The following is a 13,672-nucleotide window of genomic DNA, read 5'->3' as shown; positions in this document are numbered from 1 at the left end:
TTACCTAGGAAATACCCTCACAACCATGCAACGTTGTTATACAGACGAAACCCAGCAAATAGGATCACATTCCATAACTCAAGTCTGCACCCCAATAGAGCAAGGATTCCATCTCTGATCCGATACGATTGCTTCATCTTTTATCCGTGTTCTACCCCTTTGTTGGAAAATACCATGTCTTATGAGGCGAGAAGAAAAACATCAGGTGCTTTTCACCCCCAATTTGACCCCAATTTTGACCTTATCCATGCCCAAGGTCCAGAACCCCAATAACCGCGTGTTTTCATAAGAAATATCCTTTCTTTTGCTTGCGGCTTTATGTCACTAAAACAAGACACGTACCTGACCGAGTTTCCTAATTAAGTAAGTGCAAGGTGAAGGGAAGTGAGAAGCAAGGTGAGCTGATCTGCCCTAACCTGGCATGACCTTGAAAGGACAAGCAAGACCCAAAGTTGCGGGCTTTCTAACGAAACACGAATATTACCACTCATTTCCTTATTGAGACCAAAACCGTGAGGCCGCCCATACTAAGCCTGAAGAAAGTAAATAATTTGGTAGAAATACATGAGGGATATACAAAAGAACCAATACTATCACGGAGACAGAAAGGTCACTCATCACTCCCTAGTAGTATCACCAAAGACAAGGGGAGCCACCGTAATCGTCATCGTCATGCTCAAGAGACAAAAGCACAGACAAAGCGGATGTAAACGGGGCGTTTACTTGGTTGGTGCAGATCATGTAGTTGTCAGGTATCTTTTGTATCTGTATTCATTGACTTTGTACAACGTATAATACGTTTTTGGATGTAAACAACTGGGCTGTGCTTCGTTCCCAAGCTCATACAAGATTCAGGTACCGTACATACCGCTTTAGGGGCCTCACTCAATGGATAGGTAGACTGGATGGATATCTTATGCACCCCCGTGCCGTATTTCCATGCTCCTATTTTGGAGGCATTTATTTATTCACGTACTTTTGGTAGAATGCTTTAAAAAGTCGGTGTCTCTGCCTCTTTGTAAATCTGTTTTTTTTTCACCCGTCTCACTCTTAGTATCAACATATATTTACCACTCAACTCTACTCTTGTATTCCAAGAGATATCACTTTGATATCCATCGCATTATCTCCCCATACATCGTGTATTACACGTCCTTCTACCACCCAAACTTTTCATATTGCCGACCTTTCCGTTTTACCCCTCAACTGAACTCTTTCTACTCTGTACTAAGCAGAACAATCTGCAACATACCGTCATTGCCAAAGGAGTCAACCAACTAGACAAGCCATATCCAAGCTATAGTTAGTAGCTACACGAAACTGGCTGCTCCCGTTTTCCGTATTAGGCCTATCGCATCAAACCTTTTTGTCTCAATTGTTTACATACAAAAGAGCTATCCCTCTTCTTTTATTACCCCTCCTTCACCATGAGTCTCGTTCAGCAATCTGAAAGTGCGTCGCCTGTTCCAATTATTGAAACTGATGATCACGGCAATCCCATAAAGTCAAGTATAACAAACGAATATTTCCCTTCTAAAGGAAAATCTTCATCGCTTGTTGGCGACATGGCTCACCTCTCTGTCGTTGGCGGTATTCATCGCGGAGACGACTCTGACGCCGCATCCGTCCGCTCAACCAGCTCCCGAGCATCACGGAAGCCTCAGATGAAGCTGGCGAGCTACCAGGATGAGTTCACCACCAGCGTCTACGGATCTCGCTTTGCGGGCATGGATCTTCCCAGACATCATATGCCAGAGAATGAAATGCCCCGCGATATTGCCTATCGCATGATCAAGGATGATCTCAGTCTTGACAACAACCCCATGCTCAAGTATGTTTTGTCCACTACTCTGTAGCATGACGCTTCATTTACGAGATTAACTGCTAATTGCTGTTTTCAGTCTGGCTTCTTTCGTCACAACTTACATGGTACGTACAAGAAATAATCAACTAAATCCTTGGACTTTTCTGGTTCCGGCCAAGTCCATTCAATGCCAAGCCATCACCATCAGATCTGACCCTCCGCCCCATAGCGGAGACGGAACCATTTCTTGGCGATGGTGACAGGACGCTACAACACTAAACTACCCCACAACTCTTCTGAATAGCTTCACTAACACTTTATCCAGGAAGATGAAGCCGAGAAGCTCATGGCAGAGTCCTTCTCCAAAAACTTTATCGATTATGAAGAATACCCTCAATCTGCCGACATCCAGAACCGATGTGTTAACATGATCGGTGACCTTTTCCACGCGCCTCCTGGTTCTTCAGTCGGTACTTCAACTGTTGGTTCCTCAGAAGCCATCATGCTCGGTGTTTTGGCCATGAAGAGGCGCTGGAAGAACCGCAGACTAGCCGAGGGCAAGAGCACCGAGCATCCCAACATCGTCATGTCCTCTGCCGTCCAGGTCTGCTGGGAAAAGGCCACTCGCTACTTCGAGATTGACGAGAAGCTCGTTTACTGCACGCCTGACCGCTTTGTCATGGATCCCGAACAGGCCGTTGACCTGTGCGACGAGAACACCATTGGTATGTGTGCTATTCTCGGAACAACTTATACCGGCGAGTACGAGGATATCAAGGCTATAAACGATCTCCTCGTTGAGCGCAATCTTGATATCCCAATTCACGTCGACGCTGCCAGCGGAGGCTTCGTGGCTCCCTTTGTGGTTCCTGACCTAGAGTGGGATTTCCGATGTGAAAAGGTCGTCTCTATCAACGTCTCGGGTCACAAGTACGGTCTCGTCTATCCTGGTGTTGGCTGGGTCATCTGGCGATCTCCCGACTTTCTCCCTCAAGAACTCGTTTTCAATATCAACTACCTCGGCGCCGACCAATCCTCTTTTACCCTCAACTTCTCCAAGGGTGCATCACAAGTCATCGGCCAATACTACCAGCTCATCCGCCTCGGCAAGCACGGTTACCGCGCCATCATGAGTAACCTCACCCGAACAGCAGACTACCTGACAGAAACACTAGAGAATCTAGGTTTCGTCATCATGTCAGAACGTTCAGGCGCTGGTCTCCCCCTCGTTGCTTTCCGCTTCAAGACCACCGACGAGGGCGGCGACCCTGACCGTTACTACGACGAGTTCGCCCTTGCTCACCACCTGCGCTCTCGAGGCTGGGTTGTCCCTGCTTACACCATGGCTCCCAATTCTGGTGTAAAGATGTTGCGTGTTGTTGTCCGAGAGGACTTTACAAAGAGTCGATGTGACCAGCTTATCTGCGATGTCAAGCTGTGCCATGGTCTTCTTAAGGAGACAGATCAGGAGTCGATCAAGAAGCGTGAAGAGTACATCAAGAACCATATTGTTGCCATGGGGCGTGGAAAGCACGCTCACCCCGTTTACAAGGTAAGTTATCAACCGGTATTCCACCCAAAATCCCGCGACTAACGATTTCTAGGACGAGCAACATTCTCTTCAGGGCAAGCATGGCAAGACACACGCTATTTGCTAGAGCGGCATAGAAAGGATGGATTATTTGGGAAGGTTTTGGCGTTGAGCGATGTGATGAGGCGTACTATGTATATGAATGAAATATGCATCGATTTTGAACAATACCATGTTGGACAAGCTCCCATATTTTTATTGTCGATGAGAAGAGACTCCTAATTTCCATTCTGACTCAACTTGGATGGAAAGATTGAGCTCTGACTTTCACTTTACGTTTCCTGTAGAGCACGTAGCACCTCCCAGGACATGTAGGATAACGACGTAAAATGGAAATCAGTATATGCATGGTATCTAGCTTTTTATCTAGCTCCGCTCTCGTCAAAAATCTACTTTTAACCCTTTAATCATAAACACCATATAACCCGAAGAGAAGTACACACTCTCTTATCGAGTAGCAGCAATAGCAGCCTCCACAATATCCAGTCCCTGATTAATCTCCTCATCCGTTACAGTCAGGCTGGGCACAAATCGCAATGTGTTGGTACCGGCGGTAATGATGAGCAGACCACGCTCACGAGCAGCCTTAATGATAGGCGAAGGATCCTCAGATAATTGTAGCCCGAGAATTAGACCTCGACCACGAACCTCCTTGACAAGGTCAGGGTATTGGCTCTGTAGCTTGGCGAAACGCTTCTTGAAAATTTCTGACTTGGCCTTGACATCAGCCTGGAGCTGCTTGTCGGCAAGACGGCCGACGATGTAGTGTGCTAGTCGGCAGGCCAGAGGGTTTCCACCAAAGGTGGTGCCGTGGTCGCCAACCTTCATCTTATCAGAGACATCCTGCGTCACTAGAACAGCACCGATGGGGAATCCGTTGCCGAGAGCCTTGGCGGTTGTGAGAATATCGGGGTGAGCCTCCTTGGGCAAGTTGCCGTGAGCCCAGAATGTGCCTGTACGGCCGAGACCGGACTGAATCTCGTCGTAGATGAGAACAGCGCCAACCTCGCGACATCGCTTAGCAAGTGCAACGAGGAACTCCTCATTCGCAGGTGTAACACCGCCCTCACCCTGGATAGGCTCCACGATAACACCGCACGTCTTCTCAGTGACCAGCGCATCGATGCCTGAAATGTCATTGAAATCGCCAGTCTTGAAGCCGGGGACCATGGGAGAGAAGGGCTTCTGGTACTTAGGGTTCGGGGTCGCGGACAGACTGCCCATGGTTCGGCCGTGGAAGCCGTTGTTGAAGGATACGATCTCGACTTTCTCGCCTGAGGGGTCGACAATCTTGCCGGACTTTCGAGCGAACTTGATGGCGGCTTCATTGGCTTCGGATCCAGAGTTGCAGACAAATACTGAGGCGGCGTTGTGCATGGCACCAGACTCGAGGGTCTTTTCGATGAGGAGCTTCGATAGAGCGCCAGTCCATGGGTTGTAGTAGAGGTTGGAAGCGTGAACGAGTGTTTGAGCCTGTGAACAACCAATTGCATTAGCAAGAGCTTACTGCGTACTTTAGGCGCAATGAACGACTTACCTGCTCGGTCATGATACGAGTAAACTCGGGATCGCAGTGGCCAAGACCATTGACAGCGATGCCGGCAGTGAAATCAAGAAACTTGCGATCCTCCGCATCCCAAAGCCACGAACCCTTTCCCTTGATAAATACGGGTGGAGGACGAGCATATGTGGCAACCATATAAGGCGCATGCTCGCCCACCATGGCAGCGCTCTTGGAGTCGGACGCGACGTCGGCATTTGGCAACGAAGCAAGGCCTCGACGAACAATACGAGGACGGGCGACGGCGCAGGAGCTGGCCAATCGAGCGCGGAGAGGGAGTCGCATAGCCATTGTTATTACGTATTTTCCAACTTTATAAATTACAAACAGAAAAAAGTACAAAGAAAGAGGGAAATGCGAGATTTGCAGGATTGTTGTATTGATCTGGAGGGGTTCTACGAGAGAATATTTGTGGCTTTATCTTATCAATCGCCTCCGCTATCGCAGGTTGATTTGTGACGCTACTTAACTGTATTTGGGCAAGTTACTCACAATTGGGAGCCACTCAAGCTGCTATGACAAGGAAGGGTCTTGATTATGGAGACCTTTTTGACTCAGGGTATGGAATCATTCATGATGTAGTGTTCCTTACCCCTGTAAGTGGTTTTCAGGTCTTCTAAGGCGCGCCTTGGTCTGGACAGTTATTGCACTACGCTTTGCGATCTCACTGATCAGTTCTACTGACTCACATTGTACTCATCGCAGACGAATGTAAACATCAAAGACACCTTCATTCCTAATAAGAACGCAGCACGACAAAATTGTATTAATAACCCCAACGATGACTCCATAGTACTGCGTATTCGCAACTTACTCTAAACACCCGATTGCATGATACGAGACCAAGAGTGCGATAGTCCCAACCTATGTATACAAACCAGCCAAAATGAACTGCTAGCATGAGCGCCACCATAGTCCCTCGCGCACAACCAAACCTAGAAAGGCCCAGAATCGACTTCGAATAAACTGAAAATGATGTACATTTCTCTGGCTGTTTTAAACAGCACTGTATCCACCTCGACTGCCCGTTCCTTGCACAGTGTTTAGGATCCGGCGAATAAAATCCTTGAGTAGGTAAGGAATGTCGCGAATGGTGTCGCTGTGAGGGAGAAGATCCCAACCTCTAGCGCCGTAGCGGGTGAAGTTGATCCAGGACGAGAAGATGAGGTAACCAGCGATAAGCAAGAAAGCGCTAGATATGTTAGAAAATTGTTGCAAAAGTCAAGGCTGGGTATACTCACATGAGGACAAACCAGGTGAAGAATCCCCAGTGGGAACTGGAGTTATCTCCGTCATCGTCGCTGCCACCACCACCGCCGTCCTCTCGCTTTTCGCAAGCATATTTGGTGTGCCATGTCAAGCGCAAAATTCTAGCGTCCTTCTCGTTTTCAAAACCATCCCAGATAAGGGTAGCATTCTCATGCTTGAGCTGGTGCTCGAGAGTAGATTCGCCCTCGTCCTTGTCACCGCCATCCTCCTTCTTGTCGTCGTCCTTCTTTTCGTCGGCTCGTTTCTCGTACTTTTCCTCGGAAACCCACTCGCCTTCTGTTCCTTCCTTTTCAGGATCGCAAAGAAATTCAACGATGGCCTTTTGATCGGTCTTCTCCTTGGAAGGGCCAGATAAAGGATCCTTGCCTCCTGTGAGAACAAGTCGCAAACCCTCCTTCTTCTTGTCCGAGTTCGACTCGGCCGTGCTCAGTCTCGTAGGAGTCCATTCGAATCGAGATCCACCAGCGTTCTCGAGGTTTCCTGCGATCGCGACGATGTCCGTAACTTCGTCCTCTTCTTTCTTGTCGCCGTCAGACTTGAGAAGATGTGTGATGGCGCAAACTAGAGGTGGTCAGTTGAAGCTTTACCATCTTAGTGGACCCTAGACATACCTCGAGTGCCGTTTGGGCATTCCGACTTGCTTCCTCCGCTTTTCTTCAACGGCTTGCAAATATCTAATGTATAAGTTGTGTTATAATGCCCCGCTGGGTTAGGCTTGTACCGCGTCGTCACAACTGAATGCGGTCCACCAAGCTTAGAAAGATCGAATGTGTGTCCATCGGCACGGATCTTTGCACAGTCGAGGGTCTCTGCAGCGAAGGCTGGCACAGCCAGCAGAGGCAGTAAAAGTGCCAGTAGATCCGGCCGATACATCGAGAAGACGTGGAAAGAACACGGAAGCCGAGATAGGGATAGACGTTAAGCGATGATACCGGGAGGACGGGATTGCGGATTCGAAAAAGGTAGATGCTGGAAAGCCGTTTCGATGCTTGAACGAAAGAAAAGACTCAACTAAGTAGACTCTCCTGCGTATGCCTTGTGATAGAAAATGCGTGATGAAATGGTCACGTTGCCTTGAGCTGCTGTATCGCGGATTTATTGAGAGGGTCAACGATTGGATGAGGTAAACTAAGAGCTCCCTCAGTCTTGGCGGTTGTGTCATTCCGCGTCGCAAGCTGCGTGCACGTGACAGCTCTCGAGCCACCCAAGTAATGTCAACCTCTATAGTACTAATCTAGACTACCTACTAGGTAAGCAAGTATGAAGATGCTTTAGGTTAGTATCTACTAAGTGAGTGCATGAAGCATAAAAGACGAAAGGTGAACAGATTCATGCCATTTTGGAACAGACTCCAAGGTCATCTGTTTCTGCACATTCAAGAAGTTAACTGTTGTTCCGTTACCCTGGCTCAATAGATGACTAAAATAGAATACTTCTTTTCTATTCAGTCAAATCTGTTCCTTTACGCTGACTTTAAACCTTGTTTGTATCGCAGAAGACGACGAATTCTTAAATAATCCAATTGCTCCTAGTGCATGCCCGTGCCACCACAGACGGCCGGACTTGCTTACCGCTGTATCTATTACACATCATGTCCAGTAGCACGGACAACCTTAAAGACAGTTACAAGGCCTTGACAAAAACCCTTGATCCGATTCGAACGCTTCCCGTGGGGTATATCTGCCCAAACTCGTAAACCATACCAAAAATAATAAAAATAATAGAACGTCCTGAACTCCAAGGTCACTGATCCCCTCCCTGTTCTGCGATAACATTAACTCTGCCCATCATCTTTGTAGTCCCTTTTGGATCATCACATCCCCTGGCCACCCATCATGCCATTCATCCCTTGCATCTGCTGTTGCTGCTGCATATGTTGTTGCTGCATCTGCTGCTGCATCTGTTGCTGCTGCTGCTGCATCTGTTGCTGTTGCATCTGCTGTTGCTGCATCTGCTGCATTTGTTGTTGCTGTTGATGCTGTTGTTGCTGCTGTTGTTGATGCATCAGCATTTGCTGTTGTTGGGCCTGCTGCCTCCGCTGGAAGCTTTGCTGGACAAGATTTGTAGCTTGGTTCATACTCGCAGTCTTCATCTTCTGCATTAGATCGGGCGGGAATTTGTCGGGAGACCCATGCTTGATAATTGCCTGGTTCAGCATCTTTTGATAGGCTATTCTGGCCTGCTGCTGAATTGAGGCCTGGATAGATGGTTGTCCCATCTGCCCCATTTGGTGTTGGTTCTGTTGCTGCTGCTGTTGTTGGGCCTGCTGTTGTTGGGCCTGCTGCTGCTGGGCCTGTTGCATTGCTTGGAAAGCTTGCATGTTGATGTTGTTTCCATTCATCATCTGCTCGCTGACTTGACGCTGCATCGGACTATTGCTCATCTGGGCATTCATCTGGTTCATGCGCATCATTTGTTGCAACTGTGCTTGCATTTGCGGTGGGAATTGCCGCATCTGGTTGCCCGACATGTTCTGCATTTGCTGAGCATACTGTGCAGCCATCTGCAGTTGCTGCTGTTGCTGCTGTTGTTGCTGAGGGCTCATCATATTGCCTTGCTGCTGAGCCTGCTGCTGGGCAATGAGTTGCCTCTGCATAATCTGCATCATTTGTTGTTGCTGCTGTGGGGTCATCTGAGACACGTTACCATTGTTCATGCTATTTTGCATTGCCGCCAACTGCTGCTGCTGCTGCTGCTGTTGCTGAAGGGCACGTTGCTGCGCCAGCTGCTGAGCAAATTGTGGATTTTGCTGGTTCATGCCTTGGTTATTCATCATGATGCCTTGGCCTGGCTGCGAGTTCTGGGCCATCATAGCTGGTGGAGGGCTGACCTGCGTCATGCGGGGAGTAGCTATCATAGCAGGCCTGTTGATAGGCGTGCCTTGGGCCATGTTAGGCGTTGAATGAGGCATTCTAGGGGTACCAGACGGGTGGCTCTGCTGACTGCCCCTTGAAGACATGTTATGCGCCATAGGAACGGACATGGCGGCCGGGTTCTGAACAACAGAAGACGGTCGTGGAGGGCTGTTCGCCATGCCAGAGTTGGTCTGTTGCATAGGAACGCTTCCCACCATTGGGGATGACATGTGCTGAGGGGTGCCCTGTCGAGCCACTGGGGAAGACGCTGGCGGTTGTGAGATTTGAGCCTGAAAGCGAGGCTGCGCTTGTGGAGGCATGTTGTTGGCCATTTGAGGCGTTCCCGCACTTGCACTATTGACTCCATTGGTGATGGGATTCTGAGGATGGGCGTGTTGTTGATTCCCGTTGAGCCGCTGACCATTTTGACTGGCCTGGTTGGTCTGGTTTGCGGCTTGCGCACGAGCTTGTTGTGCCTGAGCCTGAGCCTGAGCCTGAGCCTGTGCCTGTGCCTGAGCCTGTGCCTGTGCCTGTGCCTGTGCCTGTGCCTGAGCCTGTGCCTGTGCTTGTGCTTGAGCCTGTCGTTGCTGTTCGGCCTGTCGCATTGAGGTCTCTCTCGCTGCAGCCTCGCGGCGATTTCGATCCTCCTGGGCTAGCTTCTGGGCGCTCTGAACAGCCTCTTGCTGCATTTGCGCTCTCTGTTGCTGCAGCTTCCGATCCGCCTCTTGCTGCTTGGCCTTCTCTTGCTCCTTCTTTTCGTTGTGTTTCGCTTTGATCTCGTCGAGAACCTTGAAGCGCTCAAATCTTGGCTCAAATGTGGATGCACCAGTTGAAGCATCCACGTCCGCTGTACCACCGTTCTGGGCCCCGTTCGCACTGGATGCTGCACGTGGGTCCGCAACAAGCATGAATCGTTCTGCACCTGCAGCCTGGGCTTCGTATGCGGCCATCTCTGCACGAGTTCGCTTACGAGTCTTTGGCTGTGGAGGGGCATGTGAGTGCTTGGGATGCCTCATTGCTTCAAGCAGAAGGATGTTTTCTTCTATTGTCCTTGTGGGCTGAAGTACTAAGGGCGCGTTTGTGGCCAACAGAATCTGACCCTCTGCCTCGTGTATATTGCTACCGTCGAGTTCTGTCTTTTCGCGCTTCTGGCGCTTCGCCGGTGGTGGCATGGTGGCAGCAGTTGGTGTTGGTGGAACCAGGGACATAGGTGTCGAAGGTGGTTGACCTGACACGTCATTCATTCCGTGAGGGGTAGAAGCTTTTATGAACAAATCCGTCTGTAAGCTTTCCGGTGTTTGATGGAGAACGATAGTGTAGACAGCAGGCTTTTTAGACTTTTCTTTTTGGTCCTCCGGTGGCGGCATAGGGGAGTTTTCCTTTTCTGCCGTGTTGCCCGCCTTCGCCTTCCCGTCTGCAGTGGACGAGCTTTCCTGAGGAAAAGGAACATTAGGGGACGGTGTAAGCCATTGATTGTAGTTATGGATGGATGATAACACCGCAGATCCCTTTGCTGATTTTGGTTTGGCAATATCCTTGGCTTGGGCAAGAGATTTATGATCGTGGATCTGAACTATGAGGCACCCATCGTAAAATGGCACACCAGCTTCATTAAAGTATGGTAGAAGGTCATGTGGGACAGTCCGGGCTTTGATATGTTCGAGGAAGATTTTCATAGGCGATTTGTATGAGAACATGCCATCCTGGTTGTCGAATCGAAAATGCGTGGGATGTAAATGGATGATTAGGGAAGGAGGTTGACCGGCGAACTTGTTCAAGATATATGAATCTGTGACAACTTTACGGTCGTTAGCGCGCAAGCGACAAGTAATGCCTAACATAAACGTACCATATGGCCGAGGTTCCGCGTCGTGGGCTATTTGATCCGCCACCATAGACGCTGACCGCAGACCAGCACTGTTCCTAGAGTGCCGGCCTTGCATTTGCGATGCTGTTTCTCGTCGGGCTCGGTTGACAGGTCGGACGGATGATGCAGTGATCGCCCTGTCGCTGGCCGAGTGCGGTGGCTTCTTAGCGGACATTGATGGAGATGGAGATGATTTTGAGGGTGTTATCGCGCCGTTCGTCTGAATCCCAGGAGGTATAGGCCGCTTCACTTTGTGGGCGACATTTTGCTGAACGATGGGTCCAACAGGCGCCATCGTGACGAAGTCGCGCTGCGCCGCGGGGCCTGGCGATTATGACGATATCACAACCACACCTATCAGTTCGATGCTATTCTGATGATTAATCAATGCGAAAACATCGATGTTCCAATCGTAACGGCACAATGCCGGGTTCGAGGTGGATTTCGAACGATAGAGGTTCGTTGTATGTCGTCCGAGTGATGTGGAGTTGGCCGTCGGATCGCGGGAGAGGAACGCGAGTCTTTCAAAGAAGCGCAAGTTAAATATGACGGAAATGGTACATAAAGACAATGAGTATTAACATGAATTACTCTGTATCTGCGAGAAATTCGTTGCGTTGTATTGAAAGTTGGATATCATTCGATGATGTTGTACACCTGGTCGCCGCATCCACGGGTGGGTTTCCTTGGGGTGATGTTGGGATTACGGAAGGAGATCAGGTCACGTGCAAGAGTTTAGAACCAGTACAAGAATTACCTACTACGAAGAATGTTTTGGCGAGAATAAATAGAAAAGAAAAACGCTTAATTGAGTAGATCTTGATCTAGAAAGTAAAAACGCGTGCTTGTGTGTGTAAGAATTCTGACATATACTAAAACTCGAATACATATAAATAGGTTCATGGTATCTTGTGCTATGTCGCAAGACGCGTTGGCCTCACTCACGTCCCTGAACTCGACGCGCCCAATCGTCGTTTAGCCTCATACTATCAACAACCACAACTCCACGTCCCCTTCCAACTCGTTCAGATCGCTGCCACCACTCTTTACTGTTACTAGATCGCTCAGCCTCAGATTCGCTATCTGCCAAACCTCCAGAACCACCATCTGCACCAACAACCAGAATGACGTCATGTCGAAGCCAGGTCTGGAGAGTCGTGATGATGCTACCATCTTGACCAGAAAGGGCTTTCTGGAGATAGATAACTTCTGGTTGAAGGTGTCGCAGGATGTGAACATGGCCGTTTGATGTCGTAAAAGGGAGAACCATGGTTTCCTTCTCAACCAAACCCAATGCCTGCGAATAGATAGAGTTGAAGGCAGGGCTTGCGGATTCACTACGACTTGTCAGCATATAGTGTGGTTCCAAAGCTCGAAAAGCATACAGCTGGTTCTTGGACTCTTCAGCAGGAGTTTGAACTTGATCGTGTCCAATGTTAGAAAATGAAGAGCTTAGCGAAGGTGGCGGAAGGTTACTATTAGCAGTATCCAAAGCGGATTCCTTCAAACCAGGGGCGTAGATCAGAACGAATAGCTTGACCTTAGAGTGATCGATATGTCGAGGAATGTGGGAGAGGATAGACTGATGAACGTTAGAGAGAGAAACTCGAATAATCGGCATGTCAACTTACAGCGTGCTCATGGAAAGGATCCTCCTCTTCAGGCACGGCGCCTGTCTCGGCAGACACCACAATCGCAACCGTCTTGCGTCGCCTATTGCCGCCGATGTGTTGGGACGACGTATCGGCGGGCGCTCGTTCATTCTTAGCTTCTTCTTCCTCTTGCCAGGGGTTGGTATCGTCAAAGGGGCTCTTGTCCTCCTCGCGAATGGAGGCTAAAGCCTTGCCCATAGCTGCGCTTGCAGCTGCGACACCAGCCGCCACAGTCTTACCTGTCGAGTCGAAGAACTGCTGCGGGCTCGGTGTTCGTCGCAGAGCACTAGTCACGCGCGAACCCCAGCCTCCGCCGGTTGCTTCTTCGTTCGCATGCGCAATTCCGTGGCTTTGACCATCGGGTCTGGGTGGTTTCTCCGGTCCTTGAATGTCGCGCGAGCCGACATCGCGGGACCCATATGGTTGATTGTCGCCTCCACGGGCATGGTTACTGTAATCAAGACCATTGTCGTCTTCTTCGTCGGCGTCCTTTCGCTGGCTCCATACCCAAGCAGCCACACCTACAGTTGCGACAGTAAGTGTAACTGCGAGAGGCACCCAGTGACTCCAAACTCCTCGTCGCGAGCGCGATGATCCATGGTCGGGCGACATTTAAGCAGCGCGCTGTCGCATTGCTAGGTGGAGGGAATAGCGCCAATGGCAGCAGGCGCAAGGGGCCTTTTTATATAAACAAACAAATCTTCAATAATGCGCCGTTTCAAAGCAATTGCGTCAGGATGCACCGTTTAATGTAGCGAACCTCGAGGCGATTCTTCAAGATACCCGGTGGTTGGTGTAATCAGGGTCAATAACACAGTGGAGCGAGCTGCAAGCTGAGGCCATCTACCCCAGCAACAATCAGGTCAGCAGGTAGCCCGAGGGCCGACAAAGAGCTCAGCTTCCAGGGGGCTGAATTACGGGGGACTATTTAATTAATCCGTACCGAGGTCGGAAGAACCCATCCACGTGAAGCAGGCGGAAGTCTGTGGCAGTGCAGCAAATCACCAGCCACAGGCGGGACACCACCACCCCACGTACGTACGTTTTTGATGTCTTGGCGATGATTGAGTGAC

General features: G+C 49.6%; 5 protein-coding genes across 5 annotated transcripts; 1 reads left to right on the top strand and 4 right to left on the bottom strand.

Annotated features, from left to right (window-relative positions):
• The first annotated feature begins 969 nt into the window (after positions 1-969).
• EDB82DRAFT_488445 (pyridoxal phosphate-dependent transferase) lies at positions 970-3,706 on the top strand. Its single transcript, XM_025729927.2, has 4 exons — positions 970-1,831; positions 1,902-1,929; positions 2,130-3,356; positions 3,409-3,706. Exons 1-4 carry the CDS (start codon positions 1,428-1,430, stop codon positions 3,460-3,462), a joined length of 1,713 nt encoding a protein of 570 aa, XP_025589104.1. The 5' UTR covers positions 970-1,427; the 3' UTR covers positions 3,463-3,706.
• On the bottom strand, positions 3,707-5,363 carry EDB82DRAFT_488442 (pyridoxal phosphate-dependent transferase). Its single transcript, XM_025729928.2, has 2 exons — positions 4,933-5,363; positions 3,707-4,868 (listed from the first exon to the last, which is right to left on the bottom strand). The coding sequence occupies exons 1-2, from the start codon at positions 5,245-5,247 to the stop codon at positions 3,843-3,845; spliced, it is 1,341 nt and encodes a 446-aa protein (XP_025589105.1). The 5' UTR covers positions 5,248-5,363; the 3' UTR covers positions 3,707-3,842.
• A 218-nt stretch (positions 5,364-5,581) lies between these two features.
• On the bottom strand, positions 5,582-7,332 carry EDB82DRAFT_488440 (autophagy-related protein 27). The gene is made up of 3 exons (XM_025729929.2): positions 6,837-7,332; positions 6,198-6,786; positions 5,582-6,148 (listed from the first exon to the last, which is right to left on the bottom strand). Exons 1-3 carry the CDS (start codon positions 7,096-7,098, stop codon positions 5,953-5,955), a joined length of 1,047 nt encoding a protein of 348 aa, XP_025589106.1. The 5' UTR covers positions 7,099-7,332; the 3' UTR covers positions 5,582-5,952.
• Positions 7,333-7,657: 325 nt separating this feature from the next.
• Positions 7,658-11,606, bottom strand: EDB82DRAFT_63746 (Spt20 family-domain-containing protein). Its single transcript, XM_065610023.1, has 3 exons — positions 10,930-11,606; positions 9,617-10,878; positions 7,658-9,556 (listed from the first exon to the last, which is right to left on the bottom strand). The coding sequence occupies exons 1-3, from the start codon at positions 11,240-11,242 to the stop codon at positions 8,039-8,041; spliced, it is 3,093 nt and encodes a 1,030-aa protein (XP_065465695.1). The 5' UTR covers positions 11,243-11,606; the 3' UTR covers positions 7,658-8,038.
• A 143-nt stretch (positions 11,607-11,749) lies between these two features.
• EDB82DRAFT_488433 (uncharacterized protein) lies at positions 11,750-13,477 on the bottom strand. Its single transcript, XM_025729933.2, has 3 exons — positions 12,579-13,477; positions 12,333-12,529; positions 11,750-12,284 (listed from the first exon to the last, which is right to left on the bottom strand). The coding sequence occupies exons 1-3, from the start codon at positions 13,209-13,211 to the stop codon at positions 11,885-11,887; spliced, it is 1,230 nt and encodes a 409-aa protein (XP_025589108.1). The 5' UTR covers positions 13,212-13,477; the 3' UTR covers positions 11,750-11,884.
• Positions 13,478-13,672: the final 195 nt, after the last annotated feature.

The sequence above is a fragment of the Fusarium venenatum genome (assembly GCF_020744135.1).
Source record: "Fusarium venenatum strain MPI-CAGE-CH-0201 chromosome Unknown EDB82scaffold_1, whole genome shotgun sequence".
In the NCBI taxonomy this organism is placed as follows: domain Eukaryota; kingdom Fungi; phylum Ascomycota; class Sordariomycetes; order Hypocreales; family Nectriaceae; genus Fusarium; species Fusarium venenatum.
This window is presented reverse-complemented; position numbering and strand designations above follow the sequence as displayed.

Excerpts from the sequence above, each read along its gene's own strand:
- EDB82DRAFT_488442 (XM_025729928.2), bottom strand. The coding sequence starts at position 5,247 with ATGGCTATGCGACTCCCTCTCCGCGCTCGATTGGCCAGCTCCTGCGCC. Across the intron at positions 4,869-4,932 it reads CTCGTATCATGACCGAGCAG|GCTCAAACACTCGTTCACGC; the intron begins GTAAGTCGTTCA and ends GGTTGTTCACAG.
- EDB82DRAFT_488433 (XM_025729933.2), bottom strand. The coding sequence starts at position 13,211 with ATGTCGCCCGACCATGGATCATCGCGCTCGCGACGAGGAGTTTGGAGT. Across the intron at positions 12,530-12,578 it reads ATCCTTTCCATGAGCACGCT|TCTATCCTCTCCCACATTCC; the intron begins GTAAGTTGACAT and ends AACGTTCATCAG. Across the intron at positions 12,285-12,332 it reads GAAGAGTCCAAGAACCAGCT|TGAATCCGCAAGCCCTGCCT; the intron begins GTATGCTTTTCG and ends GACAAGTCGTAG.
- EDB82DRAFT_488440 (XM_025729929.2), bottom strand. The coding sequence starts at position 7,098 with ATGTATCGGCCGGATCTACTGGCACTTTTACTGCCTCTGCTGGCTGTG. Across the intron at positions 6,787-6,836 it reads ATGCCCAAACGGCACTCGAG|TTTGCGCCATCACACATCTT; the intron begins GTATGTCTAGGG and ends GACCACCTCTAG. Across the intron at positions 6,149-6,197 it reads TTCACCTGGTTTGTCCTCAT|CGCTTTCTTGCTTATCGCTG; the intron begins GTGAGTATACCC and ends TAACATATCTAG.
- EDB82DRAFT_488445 (XM_025729927.2), top strand. The coding sequence starts at position 1,428 with ATGAGTCTCGTTCAGCAATCTGAAAGTGCGTCGCCTGTTCCAATTATT. Across the intron at positions 1,832-1,901 it reads GACAACAACCCCATGCTCAA|TCTGGCTTCTTTCGTCACAA; the intron begins GTATGTTTTGTC and ends TGCTGTTTTCAG. Across the intron at positions 3,357-3,408 it reads ACGCTCACCCCGTTTACAAG|GACGAGCAACATTCTCTTCA; the intron begins GTAAGTTATCAA and ends AACGATTTCTAG.
- EDB82DRAFT_63746 (XM_065610023.1), bottom strand. The coding sequence starts at position 11,242 with ATGGCGCCTGTTGGACCCATCGTTCAGCAAAATGTCGCCCACAAAGTG. Across the intron at positions 10,879-10,929 it reads CGCGGAACCTCGGCCATATG|TTGTCACAGATTCATATATC; the intron begins GTACGTTTATGT and ends ACGACCGTAAAG. Across the intron at positions 9,557-9,616 it reads AGGCTCAGGCACAGGCACAG|GCACAACAAGCTCGTGCGCA; the intron begins GCACAGGCACAG and ends GCTCAGGCTCAG.